Raw genomic sequence first — 20756 nt, forward strand, 5'->3', positions numbered from 1 at the left:
CATTTGGTACGATTTTCACAGAACTGGGGTCCAGTTTTTCTGAATTCACAAGTTAGGCAGGAAACAGTGGGTCAGAGTGTCCTAAGAACTCTGGACTCTTGAGCAACTCGAGGCAGACAGCAAAGGGTGATCAGTCTGGCCAGCCATCCAAGAAGAGTCAAGCCAAGTGCAAGCACTCAAAGATAACTCTCTATGTTCAAAACAGCAAAGAAATTCTAGTGCTTGCGGTGTCCCTCCCTCGGTTCAGAGACTGGCCCTAATTTAGAAGAGCTCTTGCAGAGAATTGACCCCGCCTCAACCGGGGCGTACTGGGCAGCCACAAACTCCCGGGAAACTACAACTCCCATTATGCATCACGACAGTGGGGACTAAACCCCGAGATAAACTACAAGCCCCAGAATGCCTTGGGGGGGGTGGAGAGAGCGCGCGAGAGCGAGAGAGAGCGAGAGAGACGCGAGTACAAAGGGGCGGAGGGGCGTGTTCACGTCCGACGCGCGGGACCGTTAAATTTGAAACTTGGAGGGTTGGAGGTGGCTGGTTTGCCAAGGAGTCAGGGGCAAACCTTTGTCTCTCTGGTCGCTTCGTTATCTTTAAGGGCAGGTAGCAGAAGAAAGCTCAGGCGGTCTGCGGCCCTGAAGAAAGGTCTGCGGCAGGACGAGGGCTCCAACCGGGAATGCAGGATGGCGGCGATGAAGAAGGAAGGGGATGCTCTGAGGTAGGTACGCAAGAAGAGCTGCGGGGAGCTGTGCCCGCGAGACCCGAACGTTTAGCCGGCGACAGAGGCTCGGCTCAGATCAGTCCAGAGGAACACTGTCGGGAGAAGAGAAGCCCGGCCGGGGTCCCCTTCCTGCTGGAGTCCCACGCAAGGGGTGGAGGTGAAGACGGGGTTAGCATCGAATTCAGTGGGGTGAGGGCACGTGAGAACCCGGATTGCACGCAGCTTCAAAGCAAAGGAGGCTTTGCGACCCCGATAGTGCAAAGAATTTGGAATTTGTAATGTGATCTGTGAATCTCAGCTCAGCTTTTGGGAACTCTTTGACCTTGGACCTAATGTGGAAAATGCTGGGGGGGGGGGGGGGGGCATGGGGTAACTGAGTGATGGGCATTAAAGAGGGCACTTGATGTAATGAGCACTGGGTGTTATATGGAACTGATGAGTCACTAAACCCTACCCCTGCAATCACTAATACGATATATGTTAATTAAATTGAATTTAAATTAAAATTTTTTTGAAAAGAACATAGCGGAGATATAGTAAGTTACTACTTAAGTATTGAAATCATGATATAATCAGTAATCTCGTAAATAAAATCACAGTTTTCTTTTTTTAAAAATATAGAAAATGTTGATAAATTAAAACTATGTGGAAAGTGACTGCCTCCAAATAAGTGCCAAGCAAATGGTAGGTCCTTCCATGTCAGTGGTATAATTAGAAATATAAAAAGCCCTTCTCTGCCTGTGTGCTGCTTTTCTTTATATAAATACATATCAGTTCTTCTAGGTTGGAGTTCCATATATATTATACATTTTCTTTAATATTTTATTTATTTATTTGAAAGAGAAAGAGCTGTGAGCATGAGAGGGGGGAGGAGCAGAGGGACAAGCAGACTCCCCGCTGAGGGGGAATCCTGGGGGAGGATCCATCCTAGGACCCTGAGATCATGGTCTGAGCCAAGTCAGATGCCTAACCTACTAAGTTACCCAGGTGCCCTGAGGTATACGTTTTCACTATGGGGTACACAAAACTTAGATAAATGCCATGTGGAGAACTCTTTAGCTTATGCAACAAATATTCATTGACCACCTACTAAGCACTAGATATGGCAAATGAACAAAAGACGCAAAAATCCCTGCCCTTGTGAAATTTAAGATCTGGGGTGGGAGCAACAGACAATAAACAAGATCAATAAACTAAAAGTGAGATGGTTGGTATGAAAAGAACTAAAACGATGGGGAGTAGGAGGATTGGTGCAATTTTAGATAGTTTTGAACAGGAGGCCTCACTGAGAAGGTGTCATTTGGGTGAAGACTTGAAGGAAACTCAAGACTAGTCATGCACATATCTGGGGGAAGTACAGAGATTTGAGGGTGAGAGTTGGGGGAGGGAGCTGCACCTGGCAAGTTGCTGGAGCCAAGTGAACCAGAAGAGTAAAAGGAAGTGAAGGATGAGGTAAAGGTGAGGATGCAGACAATGTAAGGACTTGGCTTCTACTCTGTTTGAAAGTCAGTGGAAGGTTTTGAGCAGAGGAAAGACATGATCTGACATGCGTTTAAATAGAATCACTAGCTGCAGTGTTGAAAAGACTAAGGCAGAAAAGGATAAAAGCAGGAATACCAGTTATAAGGTTATTGAAATAATCCAGGCAAGAGAAGATGGTAGCTTGAGTGAGGCAAGAAACAGTGGAGATAGGGACGCCTGGGTGGCTTGGTGTGATCCCGTGGTCTGGTGATGAGTCCCACATTGGGCTCCCAGCATGGAGCCTGCTTCTTCCCCTGCCTCTGTCTTTGCCTCTCTGTGTGTGTGTGTTTCTCATAAATGAATAAATAAAATCTTAAAAATAAAAGAAAAAAAAACAGTGGAGATGATAAAAGATTAATTTCTGAATCTAAAAAAAAAATTCTGAGTCTATTTTGGAGGTAGACCCAACAGGATTTGCCAAGTGACTGGGTGGTGGGGGGGATAGTGAGAGAGGTGTCAAGATTGGCACTGAGATTTCTGGCTTGAGCAACTGGAAAAACAAAATTGCCATTTATTTGAGAGGAAGGAAGACTAGGAGGAGCAGGTCTGGAAGGAGGCAAGAGGGAGGAGCAAGATGGGAGGGGAGCAGTCACAGCTCAGTTTGGGACATTAGCTGAGGTAGTTTAATTGCTATTTCAAGATTAAGAGAAGAAATTCAGATGAACTCAGCAAACATTTATTAGGTGCTTACTCATGTCAGATCTTATATTAGACCTTGGGGATGTGAAAATAAATGACCAAGGCCCTTATATTTATAAGATCCACACAATATAGTTAAAAAGATGTGAGTAGTTACAACCTAAATTATTATTCACTTACAGTTTACTTTCTTGAAAGTTTTCAGCTCTCATCTAGCTTGCTTTCACTTTATTTTGAAGATTATTGCCTGTCTCTTTCTCTGTTTTAAGCCCAGAGATACTGTTTCTCAGCCAGAAGTAGGCTTCTATCTGACAATTGCAGAGCTCTAAAGTTCAGAGCACATGCCCCATATGGTGCTTGCCTCCAAAAAACTTGTGAGAATTTCCCCATCAATAGGCTTGATAGAAATGGGAAAACCAGTTGTGACCAGTAAATTGTACTTTTTCTGCTTCTGCTCTGTGCTACCTATATACACATATAAATTTCAGTTTTAAGTCATCACTTGAAACATGGGATATTAGTCTGACAAACTATTTGCTAATATTTTTAAAGATTTTATTTATTTGCTTATTTGAGAGAGAGAGTTCAAGCACACAAGTAGGGGGAGGAGCAGAGGGAGAGGGACGAGCAGACTCCATGCTGAGTGCAGAGCCCAGAGCCCAATGTGGGGTCTCCATCCCACAACCCTGAGATCACAACCTGAGCTGAAATCAAGAGTTGGATACTTAACCAACTGAGCCACCCAGGTGCCCCCACTTTGTTAATTTTAAACTAAATGAGCTGATGGATTTAATGGTAAACCTAGAACTGCTTTTTATCGACCTTACCAAATTTATGATTTTTTCTCTGTCTTTTCTTCCTGCCTTGAACTTTATTCTTATAACTGTCCATATTACCCTAGTTACATTCTCTCTTCTGTTAGGCAATACAATAGCCATAAACTTGGAAACCAGGTCACCAAAATGCTGAGACACCTGGGAGTATGTGAACACTACTAACATACCCACCCACCACATTCTGCCCCAAAATCATGAATAATCACTTTTGAAAACATTTACAATAATCTAGTGATATAATAATATGTATAAGTATATATATACATGTAAGTATAAAATTTACTTTTGTTTCTCTTTTCACAGTGGAGCCATGTTGTTGGAGGGAGATGAGTGGGAGCTGAGTAAAGAAAATGTCCAGCCATTAAGGCAGGGGCGGATAATGTCCACACTTCAGGGAGCATTGGCACAGCAAGAATCTGCCTCTAACACTACTCTTCAGCAACAGAAACGGTATGTAGGATGGTGGGATGTCAACCTGTCATCATTCATCCCCAGCTATGGTTGGTAATGTAGATGTGGATCTTTGCAGATTGGCATAAGAAGTACTTTTCAAAAATTGATAGTGTGAGAATCTGTTCCCCACTTGCTTTTCATCATACAGCAGCTGCCTAAAGATCTCCTTGAGTATGCTTAAGAATAAGAGCTATAGGATTTCATTTCATTATGGAGCAACCAGACTCTCGTATCAGTAGAAACAGATCTCAGGGGACAATAAGAAGCAAAGTAAAGCAAGTGTCATGTTAAATAATATTTATCAAAAGTATTATGTCATGCTGGATCCCTAAATAGGACTAACTCTTTAATAGTAATAACTTAAAGAAATTGCTTCCTTGGATTCTGAGTACCAAGGAAGAAAGGATCTGCTATCTTGTATGTTTACTCAATTTTTAACTTTCTAGGAAAGCATTTTCCAGAATATGCCAAAAAGAAATTGTGATCTCCAAAGAAAATATAAACCTAAGAAATTAAATTTATACTAGAAAGTTTCTCATGAATGATTCAGTGAAGTCTGGAAAAAGAAAGCTGAAAAATAGTATAGTTGGCCCTTAAACAACCCAGGGGTTAACCAGGTTAACCAGGTTGGCACAGGGTGCCAACCCCCTGTGCAGTAGAAAATCCACATGTAACTTTTGACTCCCCAAAAATTTAAATATTAAAAGCCTATGGTTGACTGGAAACCTTACTGATAATATAAACAGTTAACACATATGTTGTATGTTATATGTATCATGTACTGTATTCTTACAATAAAGTGAGCTACAGAAACGGAAATGTTGTTAAGAAAATCATAAAGAGAAAATATAACTTAGGGTACTGTACACTATGTACTGGGGAAAAAAAAAATCCACGTATAAGTAGACCCATGTTGTTCAAACCCATGTTGTTCAAGGGTCAACTGTATTATGTTATTTAAGTGGACCTGCAGAACTTGCTTTCCTTTGACTAACACGTTTTGATAAATATACTTTTTTTCAAAAACGTGAACTACAGCATCTGTTTCTACCTTTAATCTCAAAAAAATTTCACCATCATAGGCAAATCATCAAAACTTTGGGTTGTAATGTAATGAATATCCTCATCCATCTCATTGGATCTTTAAAAGCATTGAGTTTTATTTTAAAGATGGTGATGTTCTATTCTTAATTCTTCTTCCTGGTTTCTGTGACATTATACTAGTGTTTCCACTTTTCTTTTTTTTTTAAGATTTTATTTATTTATTCAGAGAGAGAGAGAGAGAGAGGCAGAGACACAAGGCAGAGGGAGAAGCAGGCTCCATGCAGGGAGCCTGCCCTGGGACTCAATCCCCAGACTCCAGGATCACATGCTGGGCTGAAGGTGGCGCTGAACCCCTGAGCCACCTGAGATGCCCCCAGACAAATTTCAAAATCATCTTGTCAGTTTCTAGAAAAGAGGTTTGTGAGATTTTGGTTGGATTACATTATATATATAGATATATTTAAGGATTACTGGTTTTTATCAGTAGTGTCTTAGATTTTTTCACCATTTCTGCAGGTAATCCCCTCATTATCTCATGCTTAAATATTATTAGCTTCATAGTTGTGGTTCATTTTCTAATTTATTTTATTCATAAATATTATTCAGTTGATCTTTTTGATATCTTTAATTACCATATTCAACATACTCTCCAATTAAAGAATCAGTAGTGGCTGAGCAGATGGAACCCAAAGTCTTTATTTTTAATTTAAAGTTTTTAAAGTAATCTCTACACCTAACGTGGAGCTTGAACTCAGAACCCTGAGATAAAGAGTCATACGCTCTACTGAGTGAACCAGCCAGGTGCCCAAAGTCTTTAAATTTACATCAAAACATGAGCTGCGGGCAGCCCCGGTGGCTCAGCAGTTTAGCGACGCCTTCAGCCCAGGGTGTGATCCTGGAGACCAAGGATCAAGTCCCACATCGGACTCCTTGCATGGAGCCTGCTTCTCCCTCTGTGTCTCTGCCTCTTTCTCTCTGTGTGTGTCTCATGAATAAATAAAAATCTTTAAAAAAAAAAGAAAAAAACATGAGCTGCTTCTCCAGTAGGCATTCTAACATAGTGTTAGACTACTACTGACCTCCTGACAGTATGTCAGAAGGAAGATCATCTGCTCCTGGACCACAGTTTTGTATGTTTGTATGTATGTATGTATAGCATAGCAAGGTTAGTACCTTACTATGCCTATCTCCCTTTATTCATAATACTAACTGTATCTTACAGCTATATTTCCTCTGGATAAACTCCCACTTTTACAACTTTATTCAATGCTGATTTCTTGGAAATCTTGAAAAACTCCATACTTCTTTCAAATTTTGTGGTTCTTTCAGAATTCCACCTTCTGACACCACTTCTGTGATACCTCCTTTTGACCTATCAAAGCCTTTAACTATCCATTCTTGGCAATTGTTATATATACTATACTGCTTTGTATTGTTAATTTTCCCTTTTTATACTTTGTCTTTCTTATTAGAGTATAAATTCCTTTGTGTCAGAAACTATTTTATAATTCTTTGTATTAAATATAACCTTGGGGATGTCTGGGTGGCTCAGTGGTTGAGCGTCTGCCTTTGGCTCAGGGCCTGATCCCAGATTCCTGGGATCAAGTCCCACTTCAGGTTCCTTGCATGGAGTCTGCTTCTCCACCTGTGTCTCTGCCTCTCTTTCTGTGTCTCTCATGAATAAATAAATAAATCTTTAAAAAATATATAACCCTTTATACAGTTTTTATTGATGAAACATTTATCTCAATTGTGGTTTATTACTAAGTACTTCCCCTGTATTCGAACTGGTCAATCTTAACTTTTTTTTTTTTTTTTTTAATTTATTTATGATAGTCACAGAGAGAGAGAGAGAGAGAGGCAGAGACACAGGCAGACTCCATGCACCGGGAGCCCGACGTGGGATTCGATCCCAGGTCTCCAGGATCGCGCCCTGGGCCAAAGGCAGGCGCCAAACCGCTGCGCCACCCAGGGATCCCTCAATCTTAACTTAATCTTAGCGTGCCTTTCCCAGCATTTTACAAAATCAAATTTCACGCATTCTTTGAAGCACTCCCCAAAGTATATATGGTATTACTCTTCTCTGACTAATGTTACCCATGGAATTTTACTTTAAAATTCTTATTTCTATCCATTTGTGTGTATGTGTTTCATTTGTTCAACCCTATCGTATGCATATAAAACAGTAGCTATCATTTATTGAGTACTTATTATGTCTAAACACTTTATACTAAGAGTAATTAACCTAATAAAATAGGTTCTACGGTAGTCCCACTTGATTTGTGGTTTCATTTTCCTCAGTTTCACTTACCTGCTGTCAGCTGTGGTCCAGGAACAGATGATCCTCCTTCTCACATATTGTCAGGAGATTAGTAGTAGTCATTAGAATGCTTACATCAGGGATGCCTGGGTGGCTCAGCGATTAAGTATCTGCCTTTGGCTCAGGGCGTGATCCTGGAGTCCCAGGATTGAGTCCCACATCGGGCTCTCTGCATGGAGTTTGCTTCTCCCTCTGCCTAGGTCTCTGCCTCTCTCTCACTCTGTGTATCTCATGAATAAATAAATAAAATCTTAAAAAAAAAAAAAAAAAGAATGCTTACATCATTTGCCTTACTTCATCCCATCATGTAGGCATTATACCATCTCACATCATCACAAGAAGATGAAAGATGAGTACAGTGTAGTAAAAGAGAGAGACCATATTTACATAACTCTTAATATAGTATATTGTTACATTTGTTCTATTTTGTTATTGTTGTTAATCCCTTACTATGCCTAATTTATAAATTGAACTTTATCCTAGGTATGTATGTACAGGAATAAAATGCAGTATATATAGGTTTCCAAAGTATCCTCAACTACAGGCATCCACTGGGGGTCTTGGAAAGTATCCCCCTGCAGAAAAAGGGGGAGATTTCTGTACTATTATTCCCATTTTACAGATGAGGAGACTGAAAACTATTTATTTTTTTAAAGATTTATTTATTTGAGACAGAGAGCACAAGCAGGGGGAGTGGCAGAGGGAGAGGGAGAAGCAGGCTCCCTGCTGAGCAAGGAGCCCAAAGTGGGGCTTGATCCTAGGACAGCAGGATCATGACCTGAGCCAAAGGCAGACACTCAACCAAATGAGCCATCCAGGTGCTCCTGAAAACAGAATTTAAATAGTGTGTCTAATGTCACTCTGCTAGTGATTAGTGGAGCTGCTAATTTGAACGTGGGGAGTCTTGTTCCAGAGCTTTAAACTGCTGTGTAATTCTGTTTTTCTATATGTTGTCTTGGAATTTGTTTATCTAATTGCCCCATGTTTTATCCTTCCTGTTATATTATCAGGGAGAATCTTGGTTATTTCTATTTTTCTTGCTGTTTAACAAACTCTCAACCTCTAGTGCAATTAAAAAGTGATTAAAGTGATATTAAACACTTAAAAATGAATAAAAATGGAGGGGACACTTGTTTTTTGGCTGTTATCACCATTGCTTATGCTAACATTTTCTGTTTAAATTTCAGGGCATTTGAATCTGAAATTCGATTTTACACTGGAAATGACCCTCTGGATGTTTGGGATAGGTGGGTTTTTTTACTTCACAAGGGCACTAAGAAACAACAGATGAGTCCTTAAGGCCATGTTTCTCCAGTTAGGGTGTACAGAACAGTGTGTCAGAGTATAAGCGGTATCTTGTGGACCTGGAGAGACAGAGTAATTATAATGTTTCTTCCTGAGGTGTTCAAGACTGAAGAAATTTCAAATTTGTGGCATACAACTGAGAGCTACACCCTTTTATCCCCATTCCCATTATTTTCCAGAGGCACATGTTAGCAATATTTGGAAAAGTTTGAAGGATATAGCTTAGGAGATGTGATTGAGGGCCTCTAAATAAACACACTTTGAATACATTAGTTATTTCTGCTTAAGAAAGTCACGAATGGGTCTTGGTGCAAGAATAAAAGTACACATTAAACTTTAAAATTATTTTTTCCCTTTCTTTTCAGGTATATTAACTGGACAGAGCAGAACTATCCTCAGGGTGGGAAAGAGAGTAATATGTCAACATTATTAGAAAGAGCTGTTGAAGCACTACAAGGAGAAAAACGATACTATAATGATCCCCGATTTCTTAGTCTCTGGCTTAAATTGGTAAGTCTTTCTCAAGTGCTGCCTGAGTTTAAAATATTAAGTCAAGAGATTTTCTCCAGAGCTATCTGGTATGCACCAAAAAAATGGCAAAGCCTGAGCCATTTTTTAGTTGATACTAAACATTTAATACATCCTCAATATTTGTTAAATACGTTCTATTTAAAGATAGATTTTAATGTAAGGGTGTTTTTTTTACCTCTTACAAGTGATCATAAGGCCTGTACACCTCTTTATGGGAGCAGTGGATTATTTATTTCAAATATAATTGAGCCATGCAACTGTCTTCAGGGAAGATGTGTAGGAGCCAGCACATGGCAGTAGTATGATTGTTTGGGAAAAAGATTTTGTAGGTGATTTTGGTCTCCCTTTGTCCCCTTTCTGAGAATGAAAAGGTAATGTTTTTTATGCAGTATATTGCTACATCCAAAAATATTTGCCTGATCACTTTATATATGTCATTTGACATGTAGTTCTTTTATTTCTAGTACACTCTTGAGGATTTTTTTAATGAAAACATCTTCAAATAAGATAATGACGGGTTTCCTAGATATTAATTTTTTTGCTTTTATCCTAAAAGATATTAGAAAAACTAAGTGATAAATATTCAGAATTTCAGATAATAGATAATGAATAACTAGATAATTATAAAAATAAATAATTTTTATTAAAAGTAAAAAATGAACTATAAAAAAGACTATTATAATAGGTTAGATAATTCTAAATAATAGAATATTTACAATAACTGTTATATTGACATTTGAAATTGATAAAATTTCTGGCTAAAATGTATCTCTTGAGGAAAGCTTATCTTAAACTTCAAATATCACTAATAAAAGAAATTAGGTGAATCCAGAAGGCATAATCTATCTTGGTTTCTATAGGGCGTTTGACATATCTTGTCATCATTATTGATAAGTTAGAGAAATTATCTTAGGAGTATTACTGACAGGAGTTTGTGACAAAGGATGGTACCCAAAGAATGCTAAACAGATTTGTTAGCATGGAGCTGATGGTCCTTTATGGCATACTAATGGATTTTGTTCTTCGTTCCATCATATATAATATTCTTATGCTATATGATGTTCTTATATGTGATTTACTATAAGTCTGGACTGGATAAATCTCTAAAGTAACTCTTAATCCCAGAATTCTATGATTATATTTAATTGGAGCTAAAAGTAACAATTAATTGGAATAATTTTTATGTTCACAAATGTTAACCTGGTGCCACTACTGAAGAGTAATGATTTTATCATAACATAGAAAGCATAGTCTAGACCAGTGCTATGGAAGAATGGTCTGCAGACTATTCAAGATAAGTATAAAGTTCAGAGCAAGCATTTAGAAGTTTTGTTAACAAATTTGACATTGCCACAACATTCAAACACATCATCGTTTTTCTGATAACTTCTGTTTTTATTGTAATTTTTAAAAATACCGGTCAAGGGATCCCTGGGTGGCGCAGCGGTTTAGCGCCTGCCTTTGGCCCAGGGCGTGATCCTGGAGACCCGGGATTGAATCCCACGTCGGGCTCCCGGTGCATGGAGCCTGCTTCTCCCTCTGCCTGTGTCTCTGCCTCTCTCTCTCTCTCACTGTGTGCCTATCATAAATAAAATTAAAAAAAATAAAAAATAAAAAAAATAAAATAAAATAAAAATACCGGTCAATAATAGAATGGAAACTTTAAACACACACCACCAAAACTGGCCCCTTTACCACAGGCAATCTGAGAAACGCTAGTCTAGACAACCCTCAGGTTCAAATGATAAGCCTGAGAATGATCAGCAATAATCTGAATTTTGTAGATAGTGAACAAGGTGCATATTAAACTATTTTGCTGAGTTTTTTTTTTTTCTTTCTTTATGGAATGGTCAAGAGGAGTAGCAATTGGGATCCTCACATACTTTCTTTGCTCTGCAGAAAAATTTCTCTGTTCTAAGAGTTATTTTTATAAGGGATAACTACAGTCTAAGGAAAAAATTGTTCTTAGGAAATATCCAGGATTTTTTTTTTCAAGATTTTATTTATTTATTCATGAGAGACACAGAGAGAAAGGGAGGCAGAGACCCAGGCAGAGGGAGAAGCAGGCTCCATGCAGGGAGCCCGATGTGGGACTCTGATCCGGGGATCCAGAATCAGGCCCTGAGCTGAAGGCAGACACTCAACCACTGAGCCACCCAGGCGTCCCTATTTGTTACTTTTTAACATAGTTCTACTTCTAGAAATTTATCTTAAGAGAGTAATATGAAACGTGAAAGGTTGCATGCATGAAGATATTTGTTACAGAATTACTTGTAATTGGGCAAAGTAGAGGCTGTATAGCCAGAAAATAAGGGAATGGCTAAATGAGGGAAGATTACTAGATGGAACATTATTTATCAAAAAATAATAAAGAATAAGTAGCAGCATGGAAAACTGAACAATAAACTGTTATATGGAATAAAGACAAATTTTCTTATGATTAAAACTTTATAAAATAATGAAAACCCTTTTATCCTTTGTAAAATGATATATGTTCCTTTGTTTCCTTAAGGAAAATACATATATCTGACCATTATGGATGTGGAATTTTTATTGACATCTTTTCTATCTTCTTACTACTAGGATTATCTACATTATTATAGCTGGTCCTAAAAGATCCCTTCTAAAATACAGATTTGACCATGTCGTTCCTTTGCTTATAGCTCTCCCATCCCAATATACCTTGACTATCAGGTAGATTTAAGATTATCTTGCCATTTAAGACCTATCACACCTTCTTTTCCAAGCTTCTGTCTTGTCTTCTTCCTTACAAACTTTTAGTTTCTGTCTTTGCTTATACCATTTTCTCTGTCTAGAATGCCCTTCCTTTCCCATACTCTACCAGATGTAAGTCTGTTTCTCCTTAAAGGCCACACTCAAATGTCATACCTTTTTGAGGTCTTTCCTTCTCATCTCTTTTTCTTACAAATTAATCTCTTCTGTCTACTTTTTAGGTCTTCCCAGTATAACATTGTATTACAATAGATTTATATTTTTTCAATGCAGAAGGAAACTACATATAATAACTCCAGTGATTGTTTGGCACATAAAAGACAGTAAGTGAATAGAAATTGGTCAAATGTTAACACTTCTAATTTGTTACAGGGGCATTTATGCAATGAGCCTTTGGACATGTACAGTTATTTACACAGTCAAGGGATTGGTGTTTCACTTGCTCAGTTCTATATCTCATGGGCTGAAGAATATGAAGCTAGAGAAAACTTTAAGAAAGCAGATAAGATATTTCAGGAAGGGATTCAACAGAAGGCTGAACCACTGGAGCGACTACAGTCACAGCACCGGTAAACTTCTCTGGATCTTGTCTTAACTCTTTAAAACAAATAGATAGAAATAGTTGGTTTTGCATCTGAATAAAATGCTCTCCATGAATTGGCAGGTTTATTTAGTTACTATTTAATTTTTTAAAAGATCTACTTAAGTATTTTTGTAGTAAAATGTAAAAAATCTAAAAAATCTAGTAAAATCTGTAGTAAATCTACAAAAAAATAGTAAAATCTAAAAAAAAAAAAGTAGGGATCCCTGGGTGGCTCAGCGGTTTAACACCTGCCTTTGGCCCAGGGCGCGATCCTGGAGTCCCGGGATCGAATCCCACGTTGGGCTCCCGGTGCATGGAGCCTGCTTCTCCCTCCTCCTGTGTCTCTGCCTCTCTCTCTCTCTCTCTCTCTCTCTCTCTCTCTCTCTGTCTACGTCTATCATAAATAAATAAATAAAAAAATAAATAAATAAATAAATAAATATATCTTTTTTTTTTAATAAATAAATCTTTAAAAAAAAAAAGTAAAATCTACTCTTTGATGTACAGTTCTCAGTTTTTGCAAATGCATAGAGACATGTAATCATTACCATGATCAATATATATAATCATACCATCACTCCATAGAATTTCCTTAGGCTCTTTCCCTTTGTAGTTCAACACTTATTCTCATTCCCAAACCCTTTTCTATAATATCATATCTATGACGTCATACAGTATGTAGCCTTTTGAGTCTGCTTTCATTTAGCATAATGCATTTTGGTTGTTAAATTGGTTCTATTTTAAAGATGGATATTATATATATATTCTGAATACAAGTCTTTTGTCAGATATGTGACTTGTAAATCTTTTCTCCCAGTTTAACTGTGGTCTATTTGTTCTCTTAACAGTGTGTTTTATTTATTTATTTATTTATTTATTTATTTTAATTTTTATTTATTTATGATAGTCACAGAGAGAGAGAGAGCGAGAGGCAGAGACATAGGCAGAGGGAGAAGCAGGCTCCATGCACCGGGAGCCTGATGTGGGATTCGATCCGGGGTCTCCAGGATCGCGCCCTGGGCCAAAGGCAGGCGCCAAACCACTGCGCCACACAGGGATCCCAACAGTGTGTTTTATAGAACAAAAATTTTTAATTTCAAAGAAGTCTCACTTATCATTTGTATTTTGTATGGATCATGTTTTGTTATGTTTGAGAACTCTGTTTAGCAAACATTTTATCCTAGGTTTTCCTCTTGAAATTTACAAAATATTTTTTGAGTATAGTTGATACATATTACATTAGTTTTAGGTGTATAACATAGTGATTCGACAAGTTTTTGTTTTTGTTTTTGTTTTTTGATTCGACAAGTTTATATATTGTGCTGTGCTTACTGCAAGTATAGCTACCATCTGTCACCATACAAAGCTGTTACAATATCAATGATTATATTTCTTATGCTTTACCTTTTATTCCCATGACTTATTCATTCTATAGCTTGAACCCTGTGTCTCCCTATCCTTTTCACCCATTTGCCCAGTACACCCACCCCTGTCCACTCTGGCAACCCATCCTCATCCCCTCTGGCAACCATTAGTTCTCTGTATTTATAGGTCTTATTCTGCATTTTGTTTTGTTTTGTTTTTTTTCTTTTAGATTTAAATATGAGTGAAATCCTATGTTATTTGTCTTTCTCAGTCTGATTTATTTCACTTCAGGTAATATGCTCTAGGTACATCCATGTTGTCACCAATGGCACCATCTCATGCTTTTTATGGGTGTATAATATTCCTTGGTCATAAATATACAATGTCTTTATCTATTTATCTGTTGATAGACACTTAGGTTGCTTCTTTTTTTTTCCCCTTTTAGATTATTTATTTATTTATTTGAGAGCACACACTCAAGTGCAGGGAGGGGCAGAAGGAGAGAGAGAAAGAGCATGTACACACAAGTGAGGGGAGGGGTGGAGGGAGAGAGAGAGAGCACACACAAGTGGGGGGACGGGAAGCAGAGGGAGAGGGAAAAGCAGACCCCCGGCTGTGAAGGGAGCCCAACAAGGGGCTCAATCCCAGGACCCTGGGGTCAGACCCAAGCCAAAAGCAATCATTTAACTGAGTGAGCCACCCAGACACCCCAACACTTAGGTTGCTTCTGTATCTTACCTATTGTAAACAATGCTGCAATAAACATAAGTGTGTATATATCTTTTTGAGTTAATGTTTTTGTTTCCTTTGGGTAAATACCCAGTAGTGGAACTACTGGATTATATGGTATTTCTATGTTTAATTTTGAAAAAAAAAATTAAATTTTATTAAGTTGTTTTATGGTCTAGAATACGGTTTGTCATTGATAAATATTCCATGGACATTTGATGTATTTTCTGTTGCTTAGGGGTGGAAGGTTTTTTTTAAATGTTATTTAGGTCAATTTGATGGGTAGTCTGTTCTGGTCTTCTGTTTCCTTGCTGATTTTCTGTGTACTTATTCTATCAGTTACTGAGGGAGGAATTTTCAAGTCCTATTTATTATGAATTTGTCTATTTCTTCTCTAAGTCCCTTTTGTTTCGCTTTATATATTTTGAAGTTCTGAAGCATACACATTTAGAATTGATCCTTATCATTATACAATGTCATCTTTATCCCTGTTCATACACATTTGAAATCTTCTAGGTCTGATATTAATACAGCCACTCTCGCTTTCTTTTGTGTATATGATATATCTTTTTCCCCCTTTTTTTTTTTAATTTTTAAACGGTTTTAGAGTTGTGTGACCATTACCACGATCTAATTTTGGAGCATATTTAACACCCAAAATGGGATCCCTGGGTGGCGCAGCGGTTTGGCGCCTGCCTTTGGCCCAGGGCGCGATCCTGAAGACCCGGGATCGAATCCCACGTTGGGCTCCCGGTGCATGGAGCCTACTTCTCCCTCTGCCCGTGTCTCTGCCTCTCTCTCTCTCTCTCTGTGTGACTATCATAAATAAATAAAAAATTAAAAAAATAAAAAACCAAAATGAACCCCATATTCATTAGCAGTCATTCCTACTCACCCACTTCCAGGCAACCACTTATCTACTTTCTCTTTCTAGATTTGCCTATTCTGGGCTTTGCACATAAATGGAATCCTACCTTATGTGGTCTTTTGTGACTGGCTTCTTTCACTTAGCATACTGTTTCGAAGGTTCATTCAAGTATGTTCATCATTGATGAATATAGTTGTGTCATATATTAGTGTTTCATTCCTTTCTGTTGCTCAATAATATGCCATTCTATGGATATGCCACATTTTGTTTATCTATTCATCAATTAATGAGCACTTAGGTTGTGCCCATTTTTTGGCTATTGTGAAATAATGCTGCTGCAAACATTCATGATACAGGCTTTTGTATGGATTTTCTTTCATTTTTATCCTATGTCTTTATATTTAAAGTGAGTTTCTTATACACAGCAAATAGTTGGGTCTTGTTTTTTCCTCAGCTCTCACAGTATCTGTTTTTAAATGGTGTATTTAGAACATTTACTTTAATTATTGATTGTCCTGGATTTAGATCTGTTATTTTCTAATTTCTTTTCTTTTTTTTTTTTTCTTCTAATTTATTTTCAATTTGTTCTTTATCTTTTGTTTCTCTGTTGTCCCTTTCCTGCCTTTTTTTGGATTTCTGAATATTCTATAGTAATTCATTTTAATTTAATTTAATTTATTGGCTTTTTTTGTCTGTTACTATTTTTTTTTAGTTGTTGCCTAGGGCATATTATAAACAGACCTGACCTTTCACAGTCTACTTAGAGTTGATATTTCACCACTTTGAGTAAAATATAGAAGCTTTATAACCATATAGATCCCTTGATCTTCCCTATTTTTTTGGTATACTTGTGATATGTATTACATCTACATACATTGAAAACCCCACCAGACAATGTTATAAATCAGCCTTACATATTTTTTTTCAGCCTTACATATTTTAGAGAACTTTGAAGGAAAATGGTCTCCTCCATTTCTCCTCTAGTATAATTTCCCTTGAACCTAAAGAGGTTTGTTTAGCCATTCATTTAGAGGGAGCCTACGGCAAATAAATTCCCTTGTTTTTTTCTTTATCCAAGAATGTTTTCATTTCATCCTCATTCCTGAAAGATATTTTAACTGGATGTAGAATCCTGGGTCAATGGTTCTTTTCTTTCAGTACTTTAAAGATGTTGTTGCACTGTCTTCTGGAATCATGATTTCTGTGAGAATGGTTCCTTCCTTCTCTGTATGTAATGTGTTGATTTTCTCTGAGTGCAGTTAACATTTTTTTCTTTAACATTGATATTCAGAAATTTATTATGATGTGCCTAGGTGTGATTACTTTTGCATTTAAGCCATTTGCTTAAATGAGCAAATGGATTACTGAGCTTTTTGAACATGTAAATTTATACCTTTCACAAAATTTGAGATGTTTTCAGCCATTAATTTCTGCACCTTTATCTCTTTTTTCTGGGACTTGAGTTACACATATGTTAGACCTTTTGATATTGTTCCATAGGTCCCTGAAGCTCCTTTTTATTCTTTTGTTTTTGTTTTAAATTTTTTAACCTTTCTTCTTTCTCTTCTTCAGAGTAGCTAGTTTTGTTGATTTGTCTTCAGGTTAATTTACTTTTTCCTTAGCTATCTCTATTCTGATGGTGAGTTCATCCAGTAAATTTTTTATTTCAGATAATGTGTTTTTCAGGTCTGTTTTCCATTATAGTTTTTGTGTCTCTGCTGAGAACTTCTGTCTTTCTATTCATTTCACATATTTTTACCTTTATCTCTTGGAGTGTCATTATAATGCCTACTTTTAAATCTCTGTCTGAAAATTCCCAATACCTAGGTCATCTTGATATTGATATGTGTTGATTACCTTTTTCTTTGAGAACTGATGATGTTCTCCTGGTTCTTTGTCTGTCATGTAATTTTGGATTATATCCTGGACATTTATCCTGATACTATGTTATTAGACTCTGAGTTCTGTTGGTTGATATTCTCTAGGGAATGTTGATATTTTTGTCTTAGTAGGTAACTGACCTTCAGATATCACAAGTTCTTTCTCATGTGGATAGTGGTTCCAACAGCAGTTCAGTTTTCAAGACCTTTGGGTCTATCCCATGTGTAGGCTGCTCAAGGGTTAGTCTAGGACTTGGGCAATAGTTTATATCATAGTTTAGTTCTCAAAGCCTTTTCTGCGCTGCTTTGGACCTGCCCTCTGAGTGCATAGCTTACGAGTGAGTCCAGGACTTGTGCCAATTCATGTAGAGAAGTAGGAGATCCCCTTCTTCAGCTCATCTTCTCCAGTATCTCTCCCACATTCATTGGCCCTCAGAGTCCCCTTTTCCCAGTACTTTGGCCAGAAAGATGAGGTTTTAGCTTCCCACACCATCATTGCAACAATTTAAAACCACAAGAGAAAAGAGAAGAAAAAAAAAAAAAACAGGAAACAACCCTGTGTGGGTTGTTTCTTCAAGTTTGACTCCTCTCTACAGTCCACTTGCTTTTGTTTACTTTTCAGAGGCCTCAGTTGCTTTTTTTGTATTTTGTTTAGAGTTTTTCATTTTACCCAGTGAGAAAGAGGCTATCGTGGGCTTGCTCTGTCTTGGCTAGCACTTGCAATTTATTCTGGTTTTTTACCCTTTTGATAATATGTGAAGCTTTGGTAGCAGCACAGGAAGTTTAATCTTTAAACTCTTGCCAGCTTTGCTAAAGTAAAATGTCATGTGGGATACAGCTTCATTTCATACGGTTTGGGAAAAAATGATATGAGGGTGAGCAACATGCATATAGAGAGAACAAGAGACACAGTAATAAAATAGATATGGCAAGACATTAACAGTTGGTGAATCTAGGTGAAAAAATATATGGGTGCTCATTTACTCTTTCAATTATTTTGTAAGTTTAAAAAATTGATGGGAAACTCTAATCTTAATAAATTCTTAGTCACCCTGATCTGATCCTCAGATCAGCCTAGTGGTGCTCTTCAGACTATGCTAATTGGTCAAACTTGGACTTTTAAGGAAGAAGAGTCATCCTATTCCAAATTTTCTCTGATGTCAAGGTAGCTTTCTTTATTCCTGAGAGAATAAACACTTTCTTTGGGCTATTTCTCTATATTTCCTCTACCTTGTTTTAACAAATTAGAAATTTTGTTTCTAGTGAGTAGTGTTCATCTCCCCAAAAGTTGATTGTCCTTTCTCTTACTGTTAGACAATTCCAAGCTCGAGTGTCCCGGCAAACTGTGTTGGCACTTGAGAAAGAAGAGGAGGAGGAAGTTTCTGGACCTTCTGTACCCCAGAGAAGCACACTGGCTGAACTAAAAAGCAAAGGGAAAAAGACAGCAAGAGCTCCAATCAGCCGTGTAGGAGGTGCCCTCAAGGGTAAGTTTGTTAAGTGTTATTATGGGAAGCTCTTAGTCTCAGGTGGTAGGCAAATTATGTAGAGATAATGTATAAATATATATGTGGACACTGTCCTAGTTTTCTTTTTTTTTTCTAGTTTTCTGAATACTAGGTAGCAAAAAGAAGTCTTCAGAGAGCTGAGGTTACAGTATGCAGTAAAAGCAAAAGATGTCAGCAATTTTGTGTCTTAATTAAGAAAAGTTTAATATATAGGAAACATCAAGAGTTTCTGAGTTTGAGTTGTTAGTCGAAAGAAGATATGCAATAATATAGCTTCATATTGTCAAAGTAAAGCTTACATGTACCAAAGCCTGAGAGAATATATTAATGTGATCTTCAGCTTTTTGGTGTCAGAAATTAGACTCTGTATACCTAAAGATGATCAATGATAAGCAATTTTTTAAAATTTCTTTTTAAATTTACTATGTTTAGGGAAGTTTTAGGTTCAGAGCAAGATTGAACAGAAAGTACAGAGAGCAATAAGCTTTTACTAACTATATTTATAGCAGTTAGACATACAAAACAGAATTTTAAACAATTTCTGATTCCTTTTATGTTATCAACTTACCAGTATTCAAAATGTTGGGCAGCCCGGGTGGCTCAGCAGTTTAGCACCGCCTTCAGCCCAGGGTGTGATCCTGGAGACCTGGGATCGAGTACCACATCGGGCTCCCTGCGTGGAGCCTGCTTCTCCCTCTGCCTCTGATTTTTATTTATTTAAATAAGTAAAAATCTTTAAAAAAAAAAAAAAAACACAAAATGTTACTTGCAGATCCTAGAATTAGGGTATAAAGAGCATATAGACCTAAAGAATATTTCATCCAAATCATAATGAAACTTGATTGTAGTAAGGAGCCCTACTACAGAGAACACCCCTAATAAATGAACTGATCTGTCTTCTTTAGATTCAGCACATTTCAGCTGATTTCCATTAAAAGAAAAATTTTAAATTGACAAATGAAGATTTAGGTTAGTGTAGTCTCTGAGAAAGCTAGACAATGTTAGAATGATGACTGAAGGAAGATGCAGAATATTTTTTTTAACATCTGTAAGTAAAAGATTAGAGGTGAGGGAAAGGAGGGAGAGTATAAGTAACAAACAGAATGGATTAAAAAGTTACTAATTTGATTCATGTGAGGTTTTTAAACTATTACTTAAAAAAATCTCTGTTTCTATGGTAGTATGATTTGATTTTAGGAAAAGTTAGATATACCTTATCTGGCATCTCAGTTGATAATTAAAGCTTTTTTTTTTTTAAAGATTTTATTTATTTATTCATGAGAGACACAGAGAGAGAGAGGCAGAGATACAGGCAGAGGGAGAAGCAGGCTCTATGTGGGAAGCCCAATGTAGGACTTGATCCCAGGACTCTGGGAATCACACCCTGAGCCAAAGGCAGATGCCAACTGCTGAGCCACCCAGGCGTCCTGATAATTACAAATTTCACATAAAGTTTTAATATTTTTCTCCTAGCTTCAAACCAGAACAGAAGACTCCAAAATCCAGTTCCTCAACAGATGCAAAGTAATTCCAGAATTACTATTTTTGATGAAAATGCTGATGAGGCTTCTGGAGCAGAGTTGTTTAAGCCTACAGTTCAGCCATGGATAGCACCCCCTGTGTCCAGAGCCAAAGAAAATGAGCTGCAGGCAGGCCCTTGGAACACAGGCAGGCCTTTGGAATACCGGGTAAGGACTCTTAGATGCAGTCTTCTTGCCGACTTAAC

The 20756-nt window shown here is 37.4% G+C and overlaps 1 protein-coding gene across 2 annotated transcripts in view; it reads left to right on the forward strand.

The window, feature by feature from the left end:
* Positions 1-448: 448 nt before the first annotated feature.
* The window catches only part of BUB1B (BUB1 mitotic checkpoint serine/threonine kinase B), a 48153-nt gene continuing 27845 nt past the window's right edge, over positions 449-20756 (forward strand). The window contains exons 1-7 of one of the 2 annotated variants that reach the window (XM_072808633.1): positions 449-715; positions 4018-4164; positions 8719-8778; positions 9202-9346; positions 12473-12669; positions 18840-19009; positions 20504-20718. In XM_072808633.1, the coding sequence (XP_072664734.1) occupies positions 681-715; positions 4018-4164; positions 8719-8778; positions 9202-9346; positions 12473-12669; positions 18840-19009; positions 20504-20718 (969 nt within the window). In that variant the 5' untranslated portion in view covers positions 449-680. The remainder of the gene's footprint in view (positions 716-4017; positions 4165-8718; positions 8779-9201; positions 9347-12472; positions 12670-18839; positions 19010-20503; positions 20719-20756) is intronic. The other variant, XM_072808632.1, reaches the window with a different exon arrangement.

Source organism: Canis lupus, chromosome 32 (genome assembly GCF_048164855.1).
Source record: "Canis lupus baileyi chromosome 32, mCanLup2.hap1, whole genome shotgun sequence".
NCBI lineage: Eukaryota > Metazoa > Chordata > Mammalia > Carnivora > Canidae > Canis > Canis lupus.